Source organism: Ursus maritimus, unplaced genomic scaffold (assembly GCF_017311325.1).
Source record: "Ursus maritimus isolate PB19 unplaced genomic scaffold, ASM1731132v1 scaffold_23, whole genome shotgun sequence".
In the NCBI taxonomy this organism is placed as follows: Eukaryota; Metazoa; Chordata; class Mammalia; order Carnivora; family Ursidae; genus Ursus; species Ursus maritimus.
The window spans coordinates 3,303,931-3,321,391 of record NW_024424786.1 but is presented as its reverse complement, the minus strand read 5'-3'; the positions used below and the strand labels follow the sequence as shown (position 1 = coordinate 3,321,391).

The following is a 17,461-nucleotide window of genomic DNA, read 5'->3' as shown; positions in this document are numbered from 1 at the left end:
CACTGAAATTCAGGTTTTACAAGATGAAAGCATGGCAGGAAGTATCCAGTTGCTGCAGAGAAACATGTTTCAGGAAACGAATCTTGATATAAACAGCATGCTTATCCAACTTGCTTGGGGGAAAGACTACAGTTTTAAGTTGTTCAGAATATTGTGTACAAAGGTACTGTTGCTGGTTGTATCACTTTTTGAAGAGATGTGGGTGCCAAAAAGTAAGTTCAGGATTGTTTTGGTATCTGTTTATTTTTAAATGGGGATGGGCTGGTGATGGAGATGGTTTTCTACTCAAAGCTGCTCCTGTTGGTAAATGTTTCTTTTACAGACTTTGTTTGAAAAATCATGCATTTAAGTGAAACCATCCAAAGGGAAATAGGATTATGGATACTGAATTCTGTGATTAAAGTTAATCCTAAAATATAAATAAAATGTGGAAAGTATCCATCAAAAATAAAATATATCACGTCACTGTAGCAAGCAGATCAGTGCCCTCCCCCCAGCTCCCCAGCCAGGGGTTTCTGTCTTGTCCAGGTTGCCTACTTCGAGTAGCTTTATGGTGTCTGCATACGGCACATGCCGGGGGTGTTGTCACTTAAGAATGCTGTGGCCCTGGAGCCAGCAGGCCCAGCTGCCAGGAACCCTTGCCTGAAGAATGGCTGAACCCCTTTGGCTCTGGTTCCCAGCATCAAGCTGCCTTCCTCTAAGTCATTCCCTCAGGTTTGGTAACGAGCCAGCGGGAAAGTAGGCTTTGAGGAAGTCAGTCAAGAGGGGAGAGCAAAGGAGATGCTCAGAACAAAAGAAGGATGATGTCAGTGTCCTAGTTAGTGCCCTTCTGTTGGAAGCGGGGAAATAAGTTCTCTTTCAGATTCTTATTCTTGCCATTGTTTTCTTTTTAAAACCTTTAAAGAAATGAAGTGTAATACACAAACATTTTTAACTGGCTCACTGAGACTCTTCCCTTCTTACTCTGCTACCTTAACTGTCCTTTCTTCTGATGATGATTGCAGAAGATTACAGTTGGGAGGCTTTGCTAACAGAAGACAGAAATAGAAGTTGAGATGAAAAAAACCAACAAAAATATCAGTGAAAGAATAAGTTTGAGATCCCTGCAAATGAAAAAAATTCTGAAATCTCATTTCCTTATGATAATACACAAGGCAGCTGAATGGGAAAAAGACAAGGTGTGAGGAAAGAAGGGGAGAAATGAAGATGAGGCATGGAATCTTCCAGGGCCCTATTTGTTGTCTCCCTTTGTTTCAGACTGCTTTGTTCTCAGGACTGATGCTTACCACTGGGTTGCAAATAGACCTGGATCATAACTGACTGTTTTTCTAGTTTTTGAAGAACGTGAGATCTAGATACATATTATCTTAGGTGTATACACTTATGAAAAAACAATTGCATATAATTATGAAAAAACTGTTAGTAGGTCTTCTGCAGTCTGCTTGGATATATCAGGAAAATTCAGAGTTATTTAGTGCCTTTTCTTTACTTGGAACTTGCTCTGAATAGATTTTAGTGGGAAACCAACATAGTAGGATAAACTCTAATACAATGAAAATATCATTATTAATTCTGCATAAGTGGGATTTGATAAAGTTACATTGGTGCTTGGATAGGCAAGTAAACATAAATTTAAAATTAAGATTATTTTTCTTACAGTCCTATTTTGTAACGGATTATGACCCAACCATCGAGGATTCCTACACAAAGCAGTGTGTGATAGATGACAGAGCAGCCCGGCTAGACAGTAAGTAATCGTCTTTTCTTTGATAGTTCACATATCGTATTTTTACAAAGCTTGGGTGTTTTGCTGGTTGCATACTACAATTGAAATATTAGACGGTCTTGAATATAAACCCATCTCTTTCATTAGTTTTGATTGATGAACCAGCATTGTAGAATATTTAAATATTCCTCAGTAAATGTAATGTAAAACGGTAAGTGTGTTGATCTTGTGCTGGTGAAACTAATGATGTCACTGTAACTTGGTGAAGTTGTATTTTTGGGGACATTTGGGAAAAAAACGTGAGGTTTCAGTTCTTCCTGCTTTCTTGAAAAGGTTAAAATGGGTGAAGTAAGTATAGAAAAGATGGAGTATTTGTTAACTTAGAATTTTTAGCACAGAGGCTTTAGCAAATAGGGTTTTGTGCTTGGTCACACACTCTGTGTCTCCACAAAAGATAGCCCTGTCCTTTTAATTTACACGATTCTTTCTTGCACAGAGATCAAGAGGTATGTTAGCACCTGCACTTTAAGTCCGGTGTTTGGGGGGCGTGTAGACGAAGATTTCTTTCCTGAATTTACAGGTATCTTTTTCAGTTCTTTCCATGGAGGAGACAACACCTCCAAGTGACTTCAGAGGTGATCTGACTCTGTCTGCCTGGGTGTAGTTGGTATTTTTAACCTTGTAATTGGTATGCTAATATATTCTAGCTACAAAATCAACCCGCACTGATGAAGAGGACTCTGAAACCATCTGCTGTGAGATGTTTGTGTCTGGTGTTGAGAATAAAGCAGTACGAGGAGAATGTAATGGTGTCTTTATCACGCTAAGTCTGATGTGCTCTAAAGGACCCACGTTAATTGGGCCTGCCCTTGTGGGAAAGCCATTTATGAAACGAAAGCATGAACATGGTTACATGTGTTGTTTTCTCTTTAGTTCTGGATACAGCAGGACAAGAAGAGTTCGGAGCCATGAGAGAACAGTATATGAGAACTGGCGAGGGTTTCCTGTTGGTCTTTTCAGTCACAGATCGAGGCAGGTTTGTAACAGTATTAACATGTAGATCTTCTGTTTATGCCTAGATCACTATTGTAGTGAATTTGGACTTTCTTGTTTTTAGAGAAAAAGGTAAAGTAATAAGATATTAAATGGGGTGTCAGACTAGCCAAGTTCTGATATTTGAGCAAATTGATTTGTCTGTTTCTGTTTTAGTTTTGAAGAAATCTATAAGTTTCAAAGACAGATTCTCAGAGTGAAGGATCGTGATGAGTTTCCAATGATTTTAATTGGTAATAAAGCAGATCTGGATCATCAAAGACAGGTGAGAAGGAGTGTTGCTGCTGGGAATCCCACTGTCGATAATTGTGTGGGTGAATAGACGTGTTTCATGAAACCATTGAAAGCGCCATGATCAGAGAAACTGCCGGGTTTGGCACACTGGAGCTGGGAAATCAGATTCTCACATATATTTACACAGAACTTCAGTGGACCCTGTAAGCCTGTAAGTATTTGTGCCAGCTCCATTCATATGCTGTAATTTCTTGGATAAAACTCTAATTCAGTTAGCTCATCTTAAAGTTACCCTTATTATAGACCAAGTTTTTTCAATGTTAATGCTAAATTACTTTCATTTAGAGAGTAGCTTTGACCTGAATGACTGTATTTGGGTTTTCCCTGAGTTCCATCAATGATGGAATGTTCTGTTCATTCTTTACACTGGCAGGCTCTAACACCAGTAACCTGTAAGGGAAGAAGATTTTTAGTATTTATTTAGTAGGCTAGATTATACTCACTTGTTTCTTTACCCACTTATTTCACATTTAATTTTTAGAATTTGGAGTATATATTGTCCACTCATCTTTTTGCGGGTGAGCAGAACAAGGTCAGATGTTAATCAGTGCAGGCTCTCTGTGATTTGGGTTTTTTTTGTGTGTGTCTTTTTATTTTCAGGGTTTAGCCTCTACCCCACATCTGGAATATAATTGTTTAAGTTGTTTCTTAATTTTTGTTGGTATTTAAGTTGTCTTTTGTTTTTATATAGCATAGCTTTGTGTTAACATTTTTAAGTTTTTGTTTGAAAAGTACAACCATCAGGAAGAATAGGTTGATAACAGCATTGAGGACAGCCTTCCATTTTGTAGTTAACTATTTAAAACAAATCTTTGATTTGTGTCCTGTATTTGTAAAATTTTGTTGAAGGTATACCAAGTTTAAATGTGGGCTTAAGAGAATATTATTGTTCTGATGCTAAGATTTAGAATTATTTACTGGTGATACTTGATGTAGAATAAATATTACGGGTAGGTCTTTTAAAAATCTGAATTATTATAAAGTTAAGGTGAAAAAAAGTTGATCTTCACTTCAAACCAGTATAAGCTTTTTGAAATAATTTAGAATATGGCTTTGTTCACATCTTAAGCCTAGGGTAGGTAGTCCTTCTGTTTTTTAATTTTTACTTTTTGGGGTCATTTCCTTCAGGGTTTCTGAGTCTAATTATATTTATTAAATGTTGCCGGTAGAATCTGTCTGCTGATCTTCTCAGTCCTTTCTAGTACTAGAAACACTTTGATATACTGGACCTGGGGAATAATTTCTAAGTAGCTCTGCGGTGAGCAAGAGGCTGTCCTCCCTACCTCACGCCGAATTCTTTCCTCACCCCACCCGAGCGCTTTCTGCCCTGATGATGGAAAAGGTTTTTCTCAAACTTTTTCATGGTTGTATACAGCTCCAGTAATGGAATAGGTGGGAGGGCTGGGGTGAGTTGGTGGTCTCCTGTAGGGTAGGCGGTGGCAGGTCAGGGAGAGTGGGGAAGCTGTGTGCACCAGAACAAACAGGCCGTGCCGTGGTGGGCCTGGGGCAGAGGGTCTGTAGGAGTTATTTCTAAGTCTTGTCCATACTGAAGATTGCCAGTGTTTGTGGTATGGTTTCCTCTGTCTGCAGGTAGTCCACATATTACGGCACTTCAACTTTGTTTCACACCCTGTGCTTATAAAATTTTTCCTCTAAATTTTTTTTCATTTTTATAAGAAGAGTAAAGATTCTCAGAGTAAAATAAAAAACAAAGGTGATGAGAGGAATAATATAGGGAATGATAAGTTTCATATTTCCATCACCCCGAAGGTATGCATTTAGCCTGGAGTAAGTTCTTCTGTATTCATTTCTCTGCTTTAAACTGTATGCAACACAAATTATGTATATGCTGAAAGCTCAGACGTGTATATCCACGGGAGAAGAGCAAGCAGCTGAGATCTGACTGCTTAATTTTCGCTCATTCCTGTAGTTTCTGCTCTCTGAAGGATGGGCACTGAGAAAAACTGGATTCCTGCATGGCTTCATCTACTCTGTTCTAGATTCCTTCACCCCTGCACTCAGGCACGACTCCTGCACTTATGAGAGCCTTGAGTGCTGGCTGGCTGCAAATCCTACTGCCTTTCCCTCGTCCATTCATTTCCCACTTGTCTGCATGATTCTTACTCACTTTCTCATTCTTAAACCGACAGCACTTTCTTCCCCCTCCTCACTCTCAGCTAATGATGAGTAACATTTTCCTCTTTCATGGAGACATTTCTGCACATTTCCACCTCCACATGTACTGCTAAGTGCACATGTGCCCCTTCGATTCTGCCTTCTCCTACTTAGGTGGATAAACTGTTCACCTCTCTGTGCCCATCCTCTCTGGTAGGCACTGGGTCGCGTTCCTTCTCACCAGCTCGTAGGCCTCACCCCAGCAACGGTCCCGTTCCTGTTGTTCTGTTCTCTGCCGCACGATCACTGCCACCAGCATGGATCCTGCTGCAGTGTGTCTCCTCTTTTAAAACAAAACATAACTCCAGCAGAAGCTGTTCTTAAGCTCACGTTCTTCTCTGTGTACCTTTCTGCTGCTTCTATCAAGCAGAACTTCTTAAAGTGTTATCTACACTTGGTTCTCTCTCTCCTCTCTTTCCTGCCATTCTTGCTTGCCCTGACCTCAGGCCTGCAGCGCCCGAGTCAAGGTCACCATTTACGCAGATGTCAGTAACATTTGACACAGTTGCTCATACTCTCATTTTTGAAACACTTTGTTTACTTAGCTCTGGGACAGGGTAACCTCTGCCTCCTCTCTGCTCCCTTTGCTCATATTTCCTTCTCTCTCTCAGGTATCTTAAGGCTCAGGTACACCCTCTTCTGAGGCTCTGGGTGTATGAAGACCACCATACTTCACCTCCCAGCCTTTGAGGGCCGTGCACAGCGCATTTGAAATTGAGGTGCTATGCTAAAGGTTTTTTACCTTTGTAAAGTCTCTTCAGAATGAAATGTGTTGTCTAGAATGTCTTGGCACCTTCCCTTGCTTTACCAACAGCCTGGACAGGCCACAGGGATCCCATAAAAATTTCTTCCCCCTGTTCAGAAATGCTTCTACTTTTTTGGTCATCACCCCTGAAAGGTTCTTACTCAGTAACCAGTGTGGCTTTGCTCTTAGTTATTGACCCAGTTCATTGTTCTCTGACTTAGTCTTAGACATGATCCTTTGAACTTTTTCTAGTTTCTAGCTAGTTTTCTCTTACGTAACAAATGCCAGTTCTCCACGTTCTTTGAATTTGTGGGTCAGCCCTGAGCATTCCTCCTACTGGTTCCTGAGATTCTGAACCCATCTGGGAAGGGAGGTCAGCCAGAAGAGATTTTGCTTACTTTCTTTTGGCTTCTGTATCTCTGCTTCTTCCACCTGTCTGTCCGTCTGTCCGTCCGTCCGTCCATCCATCCATCCATCCATCCAGTATTTATTGAGCCCTTTTTCTAGACACTAATGACAGCAATAGAAAGAACAAAGTCACTGAAGTTTACGGTAAATAAAAAGAATTTGGATGGTTAGCGTTACCACACACCTAGCCCCTTAGAGATACATTGGTCATTCTGTTTAACCTGTCAGAGATGTAGGCAGCAAACATAGGTGAATGACTTGTTTGTGCTTACTGAACTGCTAAAGTAGGTAAACATGATAGCACGCCGATTCTGAAATTTAATACAGCAGTACGTGAGGTTGGGTTGTGGACTTCGTGAAATCTCTGATTTCAAGTTCCTTGTCCTTGACTCAGCCCTGTCTAGAGACAGACTGTTTTGCTTTTTTGTTTTTATACTCTCTTTTCTCCCCCAACTTACCTTAGCCTCCCCTTCTCCTTTTCCCCTTGTTAGTGCTAGGGGCCACTGTTAATTTGAGAAAGGAACCCCTTACACTTAAAATAATGCCTAAGTGTCCTGACCCCCACTCTGTCTGTTAGTACCTTGACCACAGTATGCCCCCGTAGCCTCCTAGGAAAAAGACATCACCCCTACCCCCAACAGTAGATTGAAGGTCCTCTTCTTGCCGTACCTGTTTTTGCCTTGTCTGCATCTAAAAGATTTGTAAACTACTGAGTGTAGGTAGCACGAGGGCGTCTCAGTTTTGACTGGTTAGTTTTGTTCACGCGTTGTCCTTAGCACATACAACAAAGATACATGTGCTCAGTAAATATTTGCTGAGTGAATGATTCAAGGCATTAGTGCATCAAGCCATGGTATTGATTTGATGATTCTTTCTATGCAATAGATACTTTTGAAAATAAAACAAAAACAAGTTTTGCTTTTGTAAACTTAGGTTAGTCATTAGACACATCCTTCAGTGAGCATTGCAAATGTTTTGGTCTATTCCTATTAAACCCAGTTTGTTTAATAAAATTGCTCTCATCAATCTTATTTTGCTTTTCTCTATTTGGAAATACATAGAACTAGATAAACTCATTATTGTGGATGTCTTCTAATACTCTTTCGTGCCTTGGAAGTGAGACTCATTGGAGGTTCCCAAATGTAGGTCTGTGAATTTGTTCTATCGGATTCACCTTTGTTGTTTAAAACATTTCTGGGTAGTGCTGCTGTACCAAGTTAAAACATCCAGGAGATAAGTTTTAGGATTTGGTATCTTTGTAAAATTCTCTGGTTTGGGGAACCTCTAGGAAATCCTTGTTTGTGTAGCTTTCAGTCCACACATCATGCAATACTCTTTTTGTGCTTTTTGTTTGCTTTGGTGGTAGCAATGCTATTCCTATTTCTTAGTTAAAGTAATGCTACAATGGTGAGCTCAAAAGCAGCTTTATATGTGGTTAGAGATTCCTTGACCAGTAATGTGTGTACAAACTTTGCTGACCTCGATTCCTAGGAGACAGTGATGTGAGACCATGCTTTAAAAATAAATTAATGAAGCATATAAATAATCTTAGCAGTGGGATTATTTTATCATCTTGATCATTAATTTTTCCTTACTATTTGCCATTTCTCTCTAGCTGAATTACATGAAGGAGGGATGGGGCAAGGTACCTTTTAGAAGAAGAATTGAGCAGAAAGACAAATAGCAAAATTCTTTAGGACATGTATTTCCCTTCCCCAATCAAAGCTATATTAATAAAGTAATTCTTGATTGACTTGTCTCACATACTAATTTTTATTTTTCTTCCTGTATGTTTTCATTTACTTATTTGATTGGTCATACTCTGTATACTTAGCATATGTCTTTATTTAGTTAATGACTCTGCACTCTCCTGGGCTCTGGGCGTACAAAGACGAATATGCCTTACTCCCTAGCTACAAGGGATGTGATGTTGGGAGAGTGGGGAAACAGACCCAAGGATAGGAGTGTAGTGTGTTCAGGGTTTGTCACTGGTCACTGTAGGGCATGATGGGACCTCTGGGGTGCTGTTCCAAAACCACATTGACACTAAGAGGGAAGTTACTGATTGCTTGAGTCTTGAAGTATTACTAAGGAACGTATTAAGAGTATGGAGTTGGGAGAGAAGGGGTGGCATCCCAGGAAGAAGGAAAAGAATTTGTCCACACAGGGGTATTTTTGTAGGAAGGAATTTCCCATGTCAATTTAAAATAGGAATTTTCTTTTTTAAATTGGCTTCTGTGAAGCTTTTTTTTCTTACTTGGCTTCCTTACTTGTTAATTGCTTGCTTGATTTGATTGATTTATATTCCAAAACCATAGGCCTTCTGGTATATAAGCCATTTTAAAAAGAGGCAGGAAAGTTTAAAATTTACAAAAACTTGGTTATACCAGTGCTGTGGAGGACCTGCCTGCTGCCCTTCTGGAGCACGACAAGGTTATCAACTACTATGAAATAATTATTAGGTGTATGTGTTAATGTAATAAACTAATGATACTGCATTGAGGTTGCTGAATTTTGGAAATGGAATATTAAGTTGGGAGAACAAACTAGAGGGAATAATACCTTGAGCTCAAATAGGGCCAGGAATAATTCCTATTCTAGTTAGCCGGAGTGTAAAACCTCGTAATTCTTGGGTTATTGGGTAGTGTACTCAGACGGATTTTGTTCCGGTGGTAGGGCAGAATTAGCCCTTGATGAATTCTGTTCTGGCACTATGTAACAAAAAGGATCACACTTTCCAAATAACTGCATCCCTGAAGAAAACTTAAGAACATTTATAGGAATATAAACTTTCTAGAACCCAATAGGTAAAAGTCCAGTACCCAGCTATCCACTCAAAAATTACCAAGCAAGAAGCAGGAAAATATGACTCACAATAGAGAAAAAGCAAGAAATAGAAACAGACCCAGAAACGACACAGATGATAGAATTAGTGAACAGATACCTTAAACCGTTCTTAGGACTATATTCCATATGTTCAAGAAGCTAGAGAAAAGACTGAAAATTGAATATGGTAGGTAGAGACATGGAAGATGGAGAAGATCAAAATCAGACTTCGAGAAATTAAAACTACAGTGTCTGAGGTGAAGAATGCGCTGGCTGGGGTTAGCAGCCGGAAGCACTAGCTGAAACATTGCTGAACCAGAGGGCAACTGTGAAATGCATATATCTAAGAAACTCAGCAAACCCCGAGCATAAGAAATACGAAGAAAATTACAACAAGACACACACATTTTAATGAAATTGTTTAAAACCAGTGATAAAGAGAAAATCTGAAAGATAGCAGAGGAAAAGAAAACTATTACACACAGAGGAACAGAGCTAAAGATGGCAGCGGTCATCGTGATTTCTCACGGGCAGTGATGCAAGGGAGAGGGTGATAGTGGCACAATATCTTTCAAGTGTTGAAAGGAGAGACTGGTCTAGAATTAAATGCCCACTGAACATGTATTTCACAAATGAAGGTGAAATAAAGACTTTCCCCAGATCTGCAAAAGGTGAGAGGATTCATTACCAGCAGACCTGCATTACAAGAAATGAAAAGAAGGAAAATTATACCAAATGGCAGTCTGGATCCACAAAAAAAAAATGAGCACTAGAAATGATAATTGTGAGGGCAAATATAAATTACATTTATTGTTATTTAAATCTCTTTAAAATATAATTGGATGTTTAAAGCAAAAATAACCGTCTATTATGAGATAAAAGATAACAATAAAACGGAGAAACGTACTATTGTAATAAGATTCTTACACGATAACGTGCATTGGTGTAAAGCATTTGAATTAGACTGCGATGAGTGAAAAATGTGTATCATAAACCCTAAAGCAGTCATTAAAACAACATAATACATAGTTCATTAGCCAACAGAGAAGAGAAAATGGAATCATAAGAGCAAAACAGTTAACCCAAAAGATTAGATCAAAGAACAAATGGGGTGGATAGGAAAGAAAGTTGAAGGTGACTCTGTGACATCAGGAATCACATTAGCAGTAAATAGTGTGAGCACCTCAATTAAAGGCAGACGTCATCAAGTAAGATAAAAAAATGAGACCTTATAAGAAATCTGCTTTCAGTATAAAGGCCCAGAGAGTGAAAGTGAAAGGGTGGGGTAACATATAAGACACATCGTGCTGATCCTAATGGAAAGCACACATAAATGTCAGCCTAAGTCCATTTCAGAGCAAAGATGACCAGGAATAAAGAGGATTGTTTCATAATGAAACATGAAGAGAACATAACAGTTCTAAACATTCATAGACTGAATAACCACTTCAAAATTCTTAAAGCAAAAATTGAAAGAACTGCAACAAGTAATTGACATACTCAACAGTCAGAATTTTTAACACTGCTCTCAGTTGAGTGAAAATCAGTAAGGATCGTGGCAGCTTGAATAACATTATTGAACAACTTATTCTAACTGACATTTCGTGAACGCTCCACCCAACTACAGCAGAGTACACATGATTTCGAAATGAGAACAAGTCTCAGTAAACTTAAAAGGACTCTAGTCAGGCCAGGTATGTTCCTTGACCATGGTGGAATTAACGTGGAAATCAGTAACAGAAACCTATCTAGGAAACCTCTAAATATGGGGAAATCAACAAACTTCCAGCTAACCTTTGGCACAAAGAAGTGATCAAAAGAGAAATTAATAAAGTATTTTGAACTGATTATAAGTAAAACACAACATATCAAAATTTGGGATGCTACCAAAAAAAAAAGTATAGAGAAATTCATAGTATTATGTGGTTCTTATTAGAAAAGAAAAAGTCTCCATTCAAAGACTAGCTCTACCTTAAGAAACTAGAAGAACAAAGCAAATCAAAACCATAGTAATTAGAAGAAGGGAAATAATAATGGAAATCAGTGAAATTGAAAATAAAAAATCCATAGAAAGGTAAATCTGGTTTTTAGAAGATTAGTCAAAGTGACATATCTAGCCAGAATGACCGGGTTTTAAAAGGAGCAAAGCACAGATGATCAGTATTAGTAATGGAAGAGATTCCATCACTTCAGATCTTACAGATACTGAAAAGATAATAGATACTGGATGAAGAAATATTATGCTATCAAGAAATACCATTCTATAAAGAAACTTTATACCAATAAATTCAGCAAGTTAGATGAAATAGACATAGTTCTTAAAAAGCACACAAACTACCAAAACTCAAGAAAAAAAAATGGATAACCTGAATAGTGCTGTATCTCTAAAATCAATTCAACTGCTTCTAAAAACCTTCCCTCAGAGAAGACGCCAGGCTCAGGTGGATTTGCTGGTGAATTATGCCAAACTGATTTTGCTGAAAGTGTTCCAAAAAATTGAAGATGAGAGGATTCTTTCCAACTCCTCATATGAAGGCAGCGTTACTCTGATACCACAGCCAGAGATTGCAGAATACTGTAGTCCAATTATTCTTGCGAACACAGATGTAAAAATTCTTAAAATTTTAGTAAGTAGGATTTAACAGTACATGTATGAAAGGGACAACGCATCATTACTCAAGTGGGGTTTATTCCAGAAATGCAGTGTTGATTTAAGAGGCAATAATGAATCAACACATTTCAGCATATTAATAGACTAATGTGGAAAAATCACGATCTCAGTGGATGAAGAAAAAAAACATTTGAGAAAATTTAACATACTGTTGCAAACTCTTTACAGATGGAATAGCAGGAACTTTGTTAACGTGCTAAAGGGCACATGCAGTGAAGCCCTACACCGAACAGGGCGCTTCACGGGGAAGGACTGAATGCTCCTGGCACAGCACCGAATGTGCTAGGCTGTGAGGTCCGGCCAGAAAAAGAAATGAAAGGCATGCACATCAGAAAGGAAGCAACAAAACCGTCTTTAGTAGCAAATGACATGATCCTGTAGAAAAGCCTATGGAATTTACAAAAGAATACCCAGACAAGTGAGTTTAACATAGTCCCAGGGTATAACATACACAAAAATCATGATCCTATTTTTGTAGAGATAAAGGTATATCATTGAAAAAAGACCAGAAGAATGTGGTTCTCTACGGGCGATGGGTCCCTGAGTCCACCCCCTCCCCCAGTCTATAGTTTCTAACTTCTCTGCAAGTGTTTACTTTTGTGCTAATGACAGAAATCAAAGTCATTGTTTCAGAAAACTAGTTTTCAGCCACACTACATAAATGTGATGTAGTTTAGCAGCTTTTGGTAAATGTCATGACTTCAACCTGTTACACTGAAAACATATAGGGCATTATATTCATTTTATGTTTCTTACTCTGTCCTGCCATTTTGGGTTGTTAGCTCTGCCACCCTTCACATCCTGGTGTAAGGAAGGCATCGTGATTGTAATCATGACTCATTTTTCTCATGTATTTATTGGGCATCTCCTATGTACCAGGTATTGGGGAATGCAGAGATGAGGGAGACCCATGGCCTCGCGAGGCTTCCATCCTTGAGAGTTATTTTCTCACCTCTTTGTTATTTTCTCTCTTGGCTTCTTGTATTTAAGCTTTTCTAGACTTCTTTTAGTTCCTGGAACTTGGAAAGTGCACTGCCCCCCTTTCCCCCACAGTGGCTCTCACACCTGCCGTTTCTTTTGTCAGGAATACTTTCTTTACCCACGCCCATATCACTCCATACTCTCTATTTAGTTCTTAGTTTAAATATCATTCCTCAGGGAAGCTTTTCCTGGTCTGCCCAACAGGATTATAGAATCTACTAGCACCTTGTACTTTGCCTTCCCAGAATTTATCACCATTGCATATACTACTTTTTGAGTAATCACCAGACTGCAGTCTTGTTGCATGGTCATATTTTCATCATTGAGTTGTTCTTCAGGGTTGGCCTTCAGTATGTATTGAGCTTGGGAGTCTCTTGGTTTATTTTATGACAAAGCAGGTTGGCCACTGGCTGGATTAGCAGCACGGTCCGTGGCCAAGGATTAGATGGAGCACTTCTGATTTTTAACTCTGTACCTCAAATACAACTCTTGGAATTTCAGGTAACACAGGAAGAAGGACAGCAGTTAGCACGACAGCTTAAGGTAACCTACATGGAGGCGTCAGCCAAGATTAGGATGAACGTAGATCAAGCTTTCCATGAACTTGTCCGGGTCATAAGGTAAGCGAAACGCATCTTAGGTGTTTGTTTTAATTTATTGAATTTGACAGGTAATCACACTATGCTTTTTAAAACCAGTAGCTGAGAGAGAGCTGGCCATTCAGTGTTTTCTGTAAGAAAGAGGAAGCTGTACGGAGAAGCGCTTCCGCGCTAGGAGTTCACACCCGCGGCGTGTTACAGATTGTAATTAGGGACGTATTATACACTAGGTACTTCCTACACATGAAACCAGATTTCATTGTATCGAAGGAGAGCGTACACTTAGGGATCTCGAGAAGAATCTGCGCTGCTCCCAAAGGCGTCTGGCTCTCAGTGCCCCCCGCTCCCGTGTGGAACCGCGCCGCGCCACCCCGCAGCCCGGGACGCCGGACACTGAGTCTTCCTCGCGCTTGGTGAGGAGGCGGGGACGCGCCGCTGAGTTAACTCGCTCAGAGTTCCGGCCTTAAACGGCCGGGCAGGGACTGAGTCTGTCTCCGATCCCAGAGCCCGTGCTCCTCGGCCTCGCGTCCTCCCTGCCTCTTCCCGGCCGCGAGCGAGCCAGGGAGCGAGCGCCGGCCTCCGTTCGCCGGGCGGAGTGTGAGTCACAGACCGCGGGGTTTTCTGTCGGCTGGCCTCAGTGCTCGTGGCTCCGGGCAGCTGGAGGGGACGGGGGAGGTCCCCGGAGTTCGTGTCTGTGTGAGAGACACTGGCGGGTTGAAGCGGATTCTTCGCGGCCTGCGGGCGCCGCGGCTCCGTGAGGCTGCGCGTGCGGCCGGGCGGTGGCGTCCGCGCCACGGGCTGCTCGTGCCCGTCAGCCCTCCGCGGGGGCGTTCGCTCTGTGGGAAGGAAAGTGAGGACTGTAGGCCCTTCTCAGTAGTTCGCTGAAAGTACGAGTTGCGCTTCTAAATGAGCGCGGTTTCCGTTGTGTGAGGCCGCTCCCCGCCGCGGGCCCCGCGGGTGTGGCGACTGCGGGCCTCGGCCGCCTGAGCGGTTCGGTTGGGTGCTGCGGCTTTCAGCCGGCGCGTGTGTGCACGAGTCCGCACCTTCGGGACGTTTACTGCCTTTTGAAGTATTTTGTCCTCGGTTCCGATGCTCAGAATCCATGTCCGTATCCGTCAGTCAGTCTGGAGTGAGGAGGCTTTTTAAAAAAATGCCTCATTTTATTTTTAAGTAGGCTCCGTGTCCAGCGTGGGGCATGAACTACGACCCCGAGATCAGGAGTCGCATGCTCTACCCCCTGAGCGAGCCAGGTGCCCCCGGAGGAGGCTTTTTATGCCAGGCACCGATGGGCCTTTCGGCATAACAAGATCTTCCTAAATCCTGCTGGCAGCTGTGGACGGTAGAGTTCTGCGATCCCTCCTCAAAAACTGAGGCTCCACAGAGGTCAGCTGACTGGTCTACTGCTGACTTGTGGCCAGTAAGTGGCCAACGGGCATAGGAACTGCGTACCTCTACTTTATATTCTCCCCTAGCAGTGGATGCTGCTGCCTTTTTTTTTTTTTTTTTAAATATTTTATTTATTTATTTGGGAGGGAGAGAGTGAGCAGGACAGAGAGGGGGAGAGAATCTAAAGCTGGCTCCTCATAGAGCCAGACGCAGGGCTCGATCCCACAACCTCAAGATCATGACCTGAGCTGGAGCGAAGAGTCAGACACTTAACTGAGCCACCCAGGCGCCACAGTGGACGCTTATTCTGAAGGATACCTTATGTCATGAAATTTCAGATTGGGACGGGAACTTAGAGGTCGTCGAGTTCAGTATCTCCATCTGATTCCAGACTCGCCTATGGGTGACACTCAGCTCTGCTTATGCTGGTGTTGAAACATTTGTGCCTTTTTTCCCCTTGAAGATTTGCTTTGATTCCCTAGTTGAAATTGAGAAGCATATGCACATAAACTAGGCTTGTCCAAAAATAATATATTTGTAATATTACCAGCAAGACAATTATATGTAGATTTTTCTGTCTTACAGGAAATTTCAGGAGCAGGAANNTGTCCTCCTTCACCAGAACCAACACGGAAAGAAAAAGACAAGAAAGGCTGCCATTGTGTCATTTTCTAAGAATCCCTTGAATTTTAGCTACCAACTGCCAGGAAAAGCCCTCACCTTCTCCTTCTCTCTTTATGGTTTACATCACATCACGTTGGTACCTTTCTGGCCTTAGACAAATGATCACCGTGGTAGCCTTAGACCAAGAAGCTGGCTAATCCTTTCTGTGAAGCTAACCCTATGGTCATTTCCAGACAGATTTAAAGGAAACACTAAGGCTGCTTCAAAGATTATCTGATTCCTTAAAAATACTCATCTGTATACACAGACACATTCTTTTTTAAGGGCTTACATTTTAATAGGGATGAATCAGTTTTGGAACCGAAGCTGTTTGCCAAGCTGAAGTCATAGGTTGTGAAATAACTTTTAACTTCTGGAATCATATTTCCTATTGTTACTCTAAATAGAAACGTGAGGAGTTTTTTTAAAATGTGAATTTTTGCCTATCTCTAAAAATTTCGATGTCAACTTTCGTTAACCTTAAATACACTGAATTGAATCCACAAAAGTGAGACATCTCAGACCTTTACCGATGCTACAGCCTTTGTTTTCCAGTGGCCAAAATACCAAAATGCCTATTGTATTTATAGATTAAAAACTGCGTATGAAGCCTTTATTAAGTGCTCCCCTCCTGAAGATGATAATAATGTTCTGTGTGGCCAAATATTTGGACTTACTCTGGACTTAGGCATTTCAGTCTTGGTTTTTTAAGTTAACTCTTTTCACAGCCATGTCAAGAGTAAAAATAAATAATTTCTGTCTGTCTTCCTTTTCAAGTATTTCTGGATAAGGGATTCAAAAAAACTAAAACCGTTTTTGTTTGTAATATAAAATATGGAATTGATCTTTCCGAGGTCAGAGATGATTAATGTTTTTGCTATATACTTTTATACATTATTTTCTTATCAAACTAGTTAACAAGTATTTTTATATGTTTGTAAGCAGATATGCTTTCACAGCATACCTTGTGTATATGTAAAGATAAGTATTTAATTCTCACTGTTCACTTTTAACTGACAAAGGAAAAAAAAACAGTGAAAACTACAGAAACCAGTAGAACTTTACTTGCCGTTCTGGTCCTGGTCCTGGTGGTGCCCACCTCTGGCCAGTCACGTACCTGCTCGAGAAACCTCCGTAGATACAACAGGATGAGAATCTGAAGTCACTCTTGATACCCCGTACTAGGTATTGGCTGTTATATCAAGTAGTAAGTGTAAAACTTTTAATTGACAATTAGTGTAACTGTGGATGGCTTCTGATTTTGTTTTTAATTCTGTGGATTGTGTTTAAACAATTCAAAAGTATGTTCCTGATTGTGAGATACTAAGTGGTATTGCACAGTTGTCACTTTACTGAACGTGTACAACAGTCCCATAAAGTCGATAAGGCGTACCCTTGTATAGCTTCAGGTGCTAGAATTAAAATTGATCTGTTATCACAAGATGAGGCTTGATGACTTGTTATTTTGGTGGTTTCTTGAATGAGTGTTGGAAGAGGAAACTTACTTTAGTAGCTAGTTCTGTGCCTTTTTCCAACAGTGCCTTAGGGTTTGAATCTGAAAATCCGTATTGGTTTATTTAGCAGGTGAACCTGAGGTGAAATGGCTTGGTGTTCTTAAGGGTTTCCTGAAAATTTTCTTGAGTTGGTATTTCTTAAACTTCTATGAAGTGTCCCTGACAGAAACGCCGTCTCTGAGGGAGCGAGGAGGGCGAGTACGTACACGTATTCCCCTCTGAAGATGGAGCCGGAAGCAGCGGAAGTGGAGCGCACACGTTTATTTGAATGCTCCTTGAAATTACTGCCCGGGAAGGTAGCACAGTTATCCTGTGGGTTTTGATACTCTAGTGCTTTCGCATATCCTTGTTAGAACTTTCAGCTGGAAACATTTATTTATCATAGGTAACTTAAGATAACAAGAGATTGCGTAATAGGTA

General features: G+C 40.6%; 1 protein-coding gene across 1 annotated transcript in view; it reads left to right on the top strand.

The window, feature by feature from the left end:
- Positions 1–16,968, top strand: part of RRAS2 (RAS related 2) — a 71,747-nt gene extending 54,779 nt beyond the window's left edge. Inside the window, 6 exon segments of the mRNA XM_040638842.1 lie at positions 1,660–1,747; positions 2,660–2,762; positions 2,936–3,044; positions 13,381–13,499; positions 15,450–15,468; positions 15,471–16,968. Of these exon segments, the coding sequence (XP_040494776.1) occupies positions 1,660–1,747; positions 2,660–2,762; positions 2,936–3,044; positions 13,381–13,499; positions 15,450–15,468; positions 15,471–15,539 (507 nt within the window). The 3' untranslated portion in view covers positions 15,540–16,968.
- Positions 16,969–17,461: the final 493 nt, after the last annotated feature.